The sequence below is a fragment of the Squalius cephalus genome (assembly GCF_949319135.1).
Source record: "Squalius cephalus genome assembly, chromosome: 19".
Taxonomy (NCBI): Eukaryota; Metazoa; Chordata; class Actinopteri; order Cypriniformes; family Leuciscidae; genus Squalius; species Squalius cephalus.
Genome location: NC_137140.1, coordinates 21,606,976 through 21,619,225, shown reverse-complemented (window position 1 = coordinate 21,619,225; position 12,250 = coordinate 21,606,976). Strand labels below are relative to the sequence as shown.

At 37.3% G+C, this 12,250-nt stretch overlaps 2 protein-coding genes across 12 annotated transcripts in view; both read right to left on the bottom strand.

The window, feature by feature from the left end:
• afap1 (actin filament associated protein 1) overlaps positions 1 to 6,099 on the bottom strand; it is a 53,363-nt gene extending 47,264 nt beyond the window's left edge. For both annotated transcript variants that reach the window (XM_079850960.1, XM_079850962.1), the window contains exon 1: positions 5,995 to 6,099. In XM_079850960.1, coding sequence (XP_079707086.1) covers positions 5,995 to 6,016 — 22 coding nt within the window. In that variant the 5' untranslated portion in view covers positions 6,017 to 6,099. The remainder of the gene's footprint in view (positions 1 to 5,994) is intronic.
• A 2,107-nt stretch (positions 6,100 to 8,206) lies between these two features.
• ablim2 (actin binding LIM protein family, member 2) overlaps positions 8,207 to 12,250 on the bottom strand; it is a 63,504-nt gene continuing 59,460 nt past the window's right edge. For 9 of the 10 annotated variants that reach the window (XR_013819138.1, XR_013819139.1, XR_013819140.1 and 6 more), the window contains one exon: positions 11,233 to 11,279. Coding sequence is in view for 1 of the 10 variants with exons in the window: in XM_079850840.1 (XP_079706966.1) it covers positions 11,166 to 11,279 (114 nt within the window). In the remaining 9 variants the exon portion in view is untranslated. Of the gene's footprint in view, positions 11,280 to 12,250 lie in introns of all 10 variants that reach the window. The other variant, XM_079850840.1, reaches the window with a different exon arrangement.

Sequence of the window (12,250 nt, the reverse complement as noted above, 5' to 3'; positions counted from 1 at the left end):
CGTTTGAATGCAAAATACAATTCCACCACTAGATGGGAGAAATTCCTACACATAGTCCCTTTAAGGAAATTGTAAGGTATCAAGTCAAGTCAATCAAACCGAAAATCTTTAGAATCTGTGAAAACAAATAATAATTCTTAGAAACCTAAGCTAGCTGCAGCTCCTAAAAGCAACAAACAATTACAGCACACTGTGCATTAATTATTCATGCTAACTATTCTAGCATCTGTTAGCTATAAAATAAGTCTTTACAGAAAGACTGTTACCTTGGCTGTGACAACACACCCTAAAAACAAAATACTTCACCAGAGTTTCCACCCAGCAAATAACACTGACCACATCAGTCTAATCAGATCCCTCTCCGCCTGTGATGTGGTCAGGAGTGTTAAGAACCACAACGACTTTCTTCAATCATTTGCTTTTCCCTGTCTCACTTTCCATCTCATAACGGAAAGGGGCGGAAACAAATAATGACAGAGACAGAAATTACAGTAATCCTCTACTTATTTAAAATGATTCAGAGATATTTCGATGATGAGAGCAAGAGAAAAAGACAACTGAAGAAAATGAAATCTTTCTAAAGAGCATGAGGCATCAGCTTTCTTAGACAGTGACTCAGAGGCCTTGAGTTCAGCTCGGTTTACAGCACAGACACTCTGAGCCTACAAACACAAACACACACACACACACATACTCAAATGGGCAAGTATAAGTACCTACTTTTTGAACACAAACACACTTGAGTGTTTTGAGTTTGACATAAAGAAGAAAAAGCAAAGCTACCCTCAAATCTTCCCTCTGGCTTGTGTCTCGATGTGAAACCCTAATGGGACAACATTTCCAAAGCTGAAGAAGAGCCAAAGGCATGCAACACCACTTTTCATGTTTTACTTGAAAGATTTGCCACTCCAGTCCAGTCATGTTACAGAGCCGCAGGGAATATGAATGAATGACAACTCTGGAGAGACGTCTCGCACAGCTGTTTGCGTTACTTCTGAACTTGTGCACATATTTATTGATAATAATAAAATTAAATTAGGTCTTTTAAAATTTTTGTCCAACTTGTACAACCTATAAATTCATATATCATTTTAATCACTGTTATTACACTACATTCTGTTAAAAAGTGTTTGACAAGCACAGTTGTGAAACAAGTCTGAGACGGGACATTTTGAAGGGCTTGACCCTGAATTAATAGCCAAAAGCCTTTAGCATCTCAGCAATGAACCATGATTTGCTACTAGCTAGTCGGTTGCAGATGGTATCCGGGAAAGCATTTGATTGGACAAAAGTCTGTGTAGTCAAAAGTCATTAATCACTGTTCTAAATTAATGCGCTGCCTTCAACGAAGCACAAGCTCACACATACAGACACGATCACGCAGCGCACACAGAAAAATTCAGGATTCAGGAGCACAGAAACTTGGTGTCAACACTGCCCTGCGACTTGTATTAATAAAATAGCTTTGCTACTGAAAAGCTGCATTATATTTCTCAGCAACGAGATGGAAGCATTGCTGTTTTTGAAGTAATTACACTAATAGCTTCACTATTAAAGACGCTGCAAAAACGCTATTCAAACACACATAATCTCTCTCTCACCAATTCATTCACTGTAAAATAATTTTGGAAAATTGAGGAAATTGACTGGTTCAATAAATTACTTCCAAATAATTATCCCCTTGCAAAAAGAAGCATTGTTGTAATACTAGCTCAAAGTTTTCACTTAAAATTAAAATTGTATATGCACCGAACATATTTAGTTGTTCTCAATCAATCTATCAAGTCGAAGTGAAAAATCTGTTTTGGCTGAACAAGTCCTACATCCAAAAACTGTGGATGGAGCTCCTCCGGGAGAGACAAAAGGCCGGTGTGGCGCATAGGTGACGCTCATTTGTAATCGCTAGATAGAATCGCTCCTTTCCCACAGCGCCCAGCCCTGCTCGCCACAAAGGTACTTTCACCAAATATCCTGTGTTGGAATTGATTTATTAATAAAGTGATGTGATAAAATGTCAACCCTGTTGTCTATTAATTTTGCTTAAAGGAGAACTCCGGTCAATTTTAACATTGAGCTTATTTTTTTTTGTAAATTTGGAGTGCTGTCAGTACAGAGAACAACGACAAAAATTGGTGTTGCCTACACCGTGTTATCCTCTTTTTAAAATTTGCACCCTGTTGACTTCAATGGGGCAATATTTAAACCTGCTTTTAGCCTCTTAACATCCTTGATGTGTCATTACAAGTGCACAGGTCATGTGAGTGATTCCTTCAGAGTGAACACGGGTGAATCTGACTGCAGTAGATGTGAAAGATAAGAATAAAAATGAAGTTAATTCGGCCAGCGCTCATACCTGTATTTATTTCCTGTTTTCGGTCGAAGTCCATAGTAGTTGATTGTCGAGTTCACGCGCGTGATCATAGGTAGCTAAGCAACAGTAGAGAACTCGACAATCGACTACTATGGACTTCGACCGAAAACAGGAAATAAATACAGGTATGAGCGCTGGCCGAATTAACTTCATTTTTATTCATTACTCATTACTCATGGGTTCGATTCCCAAACAAAGCATTTGCCACTGAAAGCTGTTTTTTATAAAAGTGTCCGCTGAACGCATAAATGTAATGATGCATGTTACATTTCCTTATCTCTCTAATGCATCTATACATCTTTACATATACCAATTAGAACTTCCCATAGAATCACCGTCAGAGGTCAGGAAGTGGTTTGGTATTGAGTCAGAGAAAGAATCAGCAGCTGTTTACAGCTGTATTTGACACACACACTCACACAATTAAACGACATGCTGCATCCCGAGGCAGACTAATATAAACCCACTGGAGACTCTGTTAGTCTGTGAAAACTATCCTAAGGCACAGACTGCTAGACTAGAACCACAAGAGAGGAAAAACAGCCTGGACGGGAACTTGAATTCGGGTTACTATAAAAGAAAAAAAACTGCATTACATTTTCCCCATCATTCAAAGCAGTGAATAATGAACATCCACTAAATGTCTGTAGTGTACGACTGCTTTTTTTTTCTCTCGCAAACTAAGCAAGACCGGTCATCGATCTTTGGCCTACACAGATGCTGCAACAATGCAGGTCCAGATGTGCACTAGTAATGATGTCACTGCATCAGCAATCAGACATTGGGCCACATGTACAGACCAGTCATCAAGCTATCAGAAAAAATACCAAACTCCCACTTACAGAGGCCATGCAACACTCAGCTATAATGGTATTTAGCCCTCGGATGACCTCACTTTGTGTGGTTACAGAATTCTTCAAATAAAGTGTAAATGAACAAGCTATGCTATTAGGGTGCAACATGCTTTTTCACCTTAAATGGCATCAATCTACTTCTGAAAAAAAAAAAAAATGCTGTTCATAGATTCATGGTGTTCATTTAGGGTTGCAACCTTTGATTTGTGAAAAACCGGGACACTTTTTTTTTGGGGGGGGGGGATGGGGGGTGTTTTTGCATGATTTTCCAGCGCTGTTTTTCCTTCATATTTAACTGAAAAATGTAACTGTAAAAAAAATAATCTTGCATCACAATAAGTGTATTGTGATTGTCAAAACATTTTAGTAACTAAACTAAATTGTATTAGGTTTAGTGACAACATGTTACAATGTTTATATGGTACAATTTCTGGTAAGCTACGTTTTTTTTTTTTTATTGCTTGAAACAAATTTCAGGATTTCAATTCAGTTCAATTCTTGTGATTTGATTTAATTGACTAATTTGGATAAATATTAGGTACACAAGATAGGCATTAATTTTTCTCAAGAAAAAAATCTCACCTAATGCACATACAGAGAGCCCTATCAGCTGGTAGTATTATTTAAGGTTAAAAATAACTCAAAATAAATATAATGCGTTTTTTATTATAATAACAACTTTATTTAATGATAAGTAAACATATAATAAATATGTAATATAGTAGCCTACACATGTTTAGCAAAATACTCTCTATAGCTCTTTTTTTTCTAGCCAACTAATAGCCCATATTATGGTCATCAAATGGCTTTCCTGAGGTAAATGTTATGTGACAATTGTTCTCCAGCTGTTTTATTGACCCTTTCCACGGTTGAAAAACACTGATTGATCGATATTATGTATGATGAATATACATTTCGGTAAGTTGTACTGTTTCTTTTAACATTGTTCATTCGTGTTTATTTACTATTAGCTAGAGATGATCGGTTCACGTGCCGCTAGGGGTCTTTCACGTCACATTTACAAACGCCAAAACGGTGTTTATTGTTTGAATTTTGTAATAAAATTGACAGAATCTGAGAGCTGAGATGTTTTTTTATATCATAAGTAACCTGCTCTGTCTAGTCCGTCTGTGCGTGAGAAAATGGATGTGTCGCGTGAGAGCGTGTAAAAAAAGTGTCAATTGCGTGTGGCAGCTCTGCAGTAACAGTAGAAGGAAATGGTTGAATTTGAAACCAGGAAATTCTACTTTAGAAGTACATTTTCACAAAAAAACGGGACAATTCGTGTCCCGGGAAAGAATATAAATTTTCCGGGACTGTCGCTCAAAAAAGAGAACAATCCCTGGAAAACCGGGACGGGTGGCAACGCTATGTTCATTCTCCACCAGATCGATATGAAACCGCCAGTAAAATCAGCATTTACTTAAGAATGGAAGGAAATATTATTTTTAAAGGGTGGGAAGCAATAAAGAAAAGTATTTTGTTTCTGCTCTGATTAGGAAGCAGAACATCCTGAATTGAACCTCCTGTTTGTATGATACAAATTCCCAAATGAGCCAAATGCAGACAAACAGGTCAAGTTAGGCTCCATCGCCCATTTTACCAGATGGTCCTTGACTAACATCCCTCAAAGCGCTTGGTCACACCCATTAAACTCTACACTGGCTATTGATCAAAGATGCTGAGCTTTGTCCACATGCTTATCTTTGTTTTTCCAAATGATCGTATTTCTAGCCAAGGAGTCCAAGGACTGTGTTTGGCCAAATCCAACCTGTTCCAGTCAATTCTTTCTTATTTTCTTTACCTGGTTTGATTGTTTTGAGACAGTCTGGACAGTGAGATATGAGACGCAGCATGCAACTTTGGTGGCTTTTTATGTTTTGTCCTGTTTTCCATCATCTCAGAGCCAGAGTCAGTAATGCTAACAATGCACAGGATGACGGTTCTTGTCCGCTCTATTGTCAGCAATTCCCTGAGGAAAACTGGAGATGGAAAACACTTTCACATGGTCCCAACATTCTTTATATAAATAGCCTGTTTAAACAAACATCATCTGAACTTGCAAAACACCTGAGAAAAACAGTAACAAAGTTGCTTAAGAAAAATTAGGGTCAACTAAGGTAAACATAACAATAAAATCTTAGACATAGGGTGGCAATTATGGTGTTGTCATTGACAAATATGCTTCATCCTCATATAAAGCACAAAAACATTATCCAGCTTCTTTGTCTAAGTCATCCCACTGAAAAGTATCAAATTAATAGGATTTGTTCTTCATAATTTAGCTTTGCACCTCTCTCTCTCAGCCCCTCCCCCCTTAGCATAATCAGAGACTGGGGCTCGAGACGCCAGCTGATCCCTGCAGGCTCGCGCTATTCAACACGAGCGCTGCACATTCATCAGGATGCCTCGTGCTTCTTTGTGCTCAGCCTCAGCTCCAAAACAAGAGAAGGGTTGATGGCAGCACCAAAAAATTACTAATATTAATGCAGGATGACAACTTCAAAAACTGTTTTATGATATTATTATCATTTTGTAAGGAAACAAACAATGGAAAGCAAGCCTATCACACTTAAATATGCCAGGGAGAATTGAGAATTGAATTTATCCATGCATGTTGAATGACTGTAGAGAGCAGAGCTTGTCCTTATCAAACCCCAAATGCTGTACTTAAATAGACAAATTAAGAAAAATTTCATGGATAGCCTAGAGACTCTTTCCCAATGCATAAATAGAGACAACTGTCTAATAATGTTAACAGTGTCTTACCTTCTCCGTTATTTTCCGTCATAACTTTATCGCAAGAAGATGGACCTGCCCTGTCTCCGCGTGCACTTAATAACGGCCACCTCTGTTGTTCCTCTGGCCTGTGTGAGCTTCTTCAGATTCATATCTTGGCTCCGGGGACCGCTGTCAAATCCTCCCGAGATGGACAACCGTGTGAGCCAATCCGGCAGCGCGCTACAAAAAATTCTAACCAATAGCAGAACTGGTAGGCGTTAACATTTACACATTGAGAAGATGGAGTGTTGTAAGACATTTTTAGTTTCCTCTGTATATTTAACGTCTATTGGCCGGTATTTATTTAGTTTTTCTATCTATCTATCTATCTATCTATCTATCTATCTATCTATCTATCTATCTATCTATCTATCTATCTATCTATCTATCTATCTATCTATCTATCTATCTATCTATCTATCTGTGGGTCGTTGTCAGTTTATCTATAGCCTATCTATCTATCCATCTATCTGTGGGTCATCATCAGTCTATCTATCTATCTATCTATCTATCTGTGGGTCGTCAGTCTATCTATCTATCTATCTATCTATCTATCTATCTATCTATCTATCTATCTATCTATCTATCTATCTATCTTTCTATCTGTGGGTCATCAGTCTATCTATCCATCTATCTGTGGGTCGTCAGTCTATCTATCTATCTATCTATCTATCTATCTATCTATCTATCTATCTATCTATCTATCTGTGGGTCATCATCAGTCTATCTATCTATCTGTGGGTCGTCAGTCTATCTATCTATCTATCTATCTATCCATCTTTCTGTGGGTCATCATCAGTCCATCTATCTGTGGGTCATCAGTCCATATCTATCTATCTATCTATCTATCTATGGGTCATCAGTCTATCTATCTATCTATCTATCTATCTATCTATCTATCTATCTATCTATCTATCTATATATCTGTGGGTCGTCAGTCTATCTATCTGTGGGTCATCAGTCTATCTATCTATCTATCTATCTATCTATCTGTGGGTCGTCAGTCTATCCATCTATCTGTGAGTCGTCAGTTTATCAATATATCTGTGGGTCATCAGTCTATCTATCTATCTATCTATCTATCTATCTATCTATCTATCTATCTATCTATCTATCTGTGGGTCATCCAGTCTATCTATCCATCTATCTATCTATCTATCTATCTATCTATCTATCTATCTATCTATCTATCTATCTATCTATCTATCTGTCTGTCTGTGGGTCATCAGTCTATCTATCTATCTATCTATCTATCTATCTATCTATCTATCTATCTGTGGGTCATCATCAGTCTATCTATCTATCTGTGGGTCGTCAGTCTATCTATCTATCTATCTATCTATCTATCTATCTATCTATCTATCTATCTATCCATCTTTCTGTGGGTCATCATCAGTCCATCTATCTGTGGGTCATCAGTCCATATCTATCTATCTATCTATCTATCTATCTATGGGTCATCAGTCTATCTATCTATCTATCTATCTATCTATCTATATATCTATCTATCTATCTATCTATCTATATATCTGTGGGTCGTCAGTCTATCTATCTGTGGGTCATCAGTCTATCTATCTATCTATCTATCTATCTATCTATCTATCTGTGGGTCGTCAGTCTATCCATCTATCTATCTATCTATCTATCTATCTATCTGTGGGTCATCCAGTCTATCTATCCATCTATCTATCTATCTATCTATCTATCTATCTATCTATCTGTCTGTGGGTCATCAGTCTATCTATCTATCTATCTATCTATCTGTGGGTCATCAGTCTATCTATCTATCTATCTATCTATCTATCTATCTATCTATCTATCTATCTATCTATCTATCTATATATCTGTGGGTCATCAGTCTATCTATCTATCTGTGGGTCATCCAGTCTATCTATCTATCTATCTGTGGGTCATCAGTCTATCTATCTATCTATCTGTGGGTCGTCAGTATATCTATCTGTATATCCATCTATCTGTGGGTCATCATCAGTCTATCTATCTGTGGGTCGTCAGTCTATCTATCTATCTATCTATCTATCTATCATGTCTATCTATCTGTGGTTATGTTTGGTTCAGCAACTTTCTTTACATTATAGCACTTGAATTGAAGTAGATGGTTTGATTGAGATGAATCTATCTATCTATCTATCTGGTTCAGCTACTTACTTTCTTTACAAAAAAACAAACAAACACTTGAGTTGAAGTATAGCTGTTTTTATTGAGATGAATATCAATTTGCAAAGCAACTCAAAGAAACAGTGAATAAAATGAGTGCATTTACATTTCCCAAACTTTGCAAAGTCAGAATAACATCACAATCACAGTTATACGCAGTAGTTAGTTTGCATATTAGCACAAAACCATGCGCACTCATGGGAAACCATCTATGTTGTGTGACCTCATCATAACACAAAGACAACTTCATAAGGTCTCTCAAACTTGGTATAAAATGTAAATGTGTAATAGTAGCAAAAGTAGTCCAGCAGCTCTCAAAACTGTTGGGTCAGAGTTCTCTTGGGTCACAGTCCTACATCTGCCTTCATCCACACTTCACACACGCAAAGAAAAAATACATTTTGAAATAATTTCCAAAAACAAACCATATTAACTTCATAATTAACTTCAAGACCATATTAATAAACACAAAAAATGAACCAATTCAGATGTTTAAATGACCTCCTTTGTTTAGTCTTGATTTGTATTTGTTTTTTTTAAGGGTTACAGTGCTGTTAAAGTATAAAGATGATCGAAAACACCCTGATCTGAACTCACCTAGCCTGAACTATTGGACTGCTGTACTGCAGGCTAACACCACTCACACCCACACACGTGCCTGTTTCTACAGCTGTTTAAATAAGACTAACGCATTTGTCCTCCGCAGCTCAACATGGTTCTTCTGGGAAGGCTCCCACCTACGCACTCAGACCAAAACACATTCATGTATTTGAGACAAGCTTTACTGTATTTTCCCAAGCACAACAGATTTTGGCATGACCGGCAAAGGCTAAAATTTACTGCTTGAAAAAATGTTGCATTATGACCCTGAAGAAAGAGATTTGGATATGCACACACTTATAGTCGGTTAGAAACCATCATACTTTCACAATCAACAATAAAGCAAAACAATCTGAGTTTCCCTGCTGATCAGTAAAAAAAAAAAGAATCCAAAGATGCCTTGATATTGTACAAGATATAGGCACGTTACACATGGTTATCATTAGTCAAAACTTAGTTTACTGAATGTTGTTTCTCTAACAGTTCCAGATTTCTGACATCTTTAAGTAATATATCCATATAATAAAAGGATAAAACACTTTGCATGTTTCTTTGCAAATTTGAGTAACTGGCATCAGTAAAAGAACCAAGTTAAATTTCATCAGAGTAAAATATCTAGAGCAAACGTGGTACAACTTAAGAATGTGTCAGAAGAAACTAAACAATCTCTCAGTAACTTTCAGATCTCAAATCAAACAACACGTCATGATTACACTCTAAAGTTGAATATGAAGCCATTACGTGATGCTTCCAGTATATGCAGTGCATGCCTACAGGGTGACATGACCAGTGTAATGCACATTTGTATCAATATACAGCACACACATTTATTAACAATCAAACAAAAAATCATATTTGTTTTAAATGAAATGAAGCGCCACTGAACTGCATGCTTTATTAAGTGTTGTACTGTATTAGTTTCACTAATTGCTACAGAAACTGTTAACTTTGGCATGGCTCCATGCTAAAGTCAATGTTGCAATTATTTGCAAATGGCAAATAAAGTATCTGGCAAACATCTGTATGAAAAAAAATTGCATACAAAAATAAGGGTTTACTCTGCAATGAGCACTTTCATTTTCAAACAACGAGAAAGACCAATGCAATGTCTGGCTGATCCATGACGATACGTAATGTGCGCGATATATATGGAGAGAGTATGCGAAGTCCCGATATCAGATTAAATGTCTAAATGTCTTATTGAATAACTGTGTTGTCATAATAATGACATCTGATGAATTGCACATTGACCTGAAAAAGCCAACAGATACATAATATGACAAAAGCTATGCATTGTTCCAGCTGTCTGCACTCACAGTCATTAAGCAACAGTAAAGATTAATAAACATAACAAATAACACTGTGTCCTAACCAGGCGCAATACGACAAGTTCTCAGTCTGATGTGTGATGAGACGCAACCACAGCCAATGAGAAGCTATTTAATGTACAGTTCCGAGGAACCAATGAGATTTCACAGTGGGCGGGGCTACCAAGCATGATGCAGCGAAAATGGAAACCAATCGATCGACAAAGTGTCCTGTTGCTCTTCACTTATCACGGTAGAGGCTGGAAAGGACAAAAGATGACCTGGAAGAGGTTTTTTTTCTTGTCGCTTTATTGCGTCGCGTCTGGTTAGGTCACGCGTAAGGGTGCTTTGTTGACTTCTTGCTCTGAATGAGTCTTTGGCCTGGTCATGCTAAAGCCATGGATGAATGAAGCTTCCATAAAGCTGATATCACATGATAGATATTACAGTCCAAGCAGTGGCTGAGTATCATGTCTAAGAGGTAAGAAGAGGAACAGGCAGGAAGAGACTGAGAAAAGAGAGAGAGAAAGACATTGAGCAAAGAAGACGAGTAGACGTGGACAAGACTTAGACGTTGGACAACATTCATTGCAGTCAAAAACAAGGGCACAGGGGAAGATGGGTTGTATTACATGTCATAAAGACTTACATGTAGAGCTGGTTGGCCATGTTTATCAACGGTATAAAATGTAAAGAAAGTGGCTTATATCAATATTGAGTGCCTTTTCCACTAAGAGAGAATACAACACAGTAATCACAAAGACAGCTGAAGGAGCGAGATCAAAGACAATCAAAGAGAAAAACAAAGAGTGTTGGAGAATTCAGTTCTGACTCCAGGCTCTCCGTCATCAGAGCAACATTCAGGCCATGTGGTGCGGCGTCCGCGCACAAAGATAGGTGGCAAACAGCGTTGTGAAAGCGCTCCCTCTTCCTCAGCGTGAGATGGGATGACAGTAGCTATGCAGCAGAATGAAGGTGCATATATGTTTCTCTCACACTCATCCCTCCATGCACACAGGATGGATGAGAAGAGGTTTTCTCTTTATCTTTGCTTTCCTTTAAGCGATTAGGTGTGACTTAAAACAAGCGTGCTTTCTTCTTGAGATCATTTTTCTTCCACAAAGCCAAACGGTCAAACTGTTCAATGGTCATCCCAAACACGTTGTAGAAGTCCTCTGGTGACAGGTGCCTCTGAAATGATAAGAATTACAATAAATGCAATTATTTTATTTTTTTTAAAAAACACTGTTAACTGGACAATTTAAAGAGATAGTTAAGTTTACATTTTGTCAAGTAGTTCCAAACTTGAATGACTTTCTTTCAGGCCAATAAAGAGCCCGTAGAATACGTAGAACCCGGAAGCGCTGCACTGTGTTTACTATGTGGACTATTTTAACTATGTCTTTACTACCTTTCTGGGCCTTGAAAGTTGCAATGACTTTGCTGCCTATGGATGGTTCAGAAACCACTCAGATTTCATCAAAAAGATCTTAATTTGTGTTCGAAGACGGAAAAAGGTCTTGGAACAACATGAGGGTGAATAAATGATGAGAATATTCATTTTTGGCTGAACTAACCCTTTAAGTAAGTTTTTGATTGATTCATTTCCGTTGCAAAAATCATTAGTTATTAACTCATAGGCCGTTTTCACGACACAGTTTTCAACTGAAAACAGAAAACAGAAAACTTTTAACAACCATGTTTGGTGGCCTGAAAATGCAAACATTGAAATAGGTGAAGACGGTGAAGTTTTTGAAAACGAGTTTTGAAAACGATACCAATAATCACAACATTTGGCCAAATTGTGCAGCCCTAAGCACATGTAGCACACCTGATTTTATTTTTTTGGTTCACAATTTAAATTGCAATCACAATTTTTATCAGAAAAAAAAAAAAATCGCAATTAGATTTTTCCCTCCAATCGTGAAGCTAATTCTAAAACTTATGAAAACTTTGTGTGAGGAACAGACCAAAACTGAAATGGTTATTTATTAAACATTCTGCCTTGACAATCTTGCTATATTCTTGCTGTGGTCACCATACACTTTCATTGTATGGAAAAGAGCAGCTTGGACATTCTGCTATATATATATACTGTATATATAAAATATTTTTGATTTCCACAGAAGAATGTCATTCAAATAATGAAACAATAATGACAG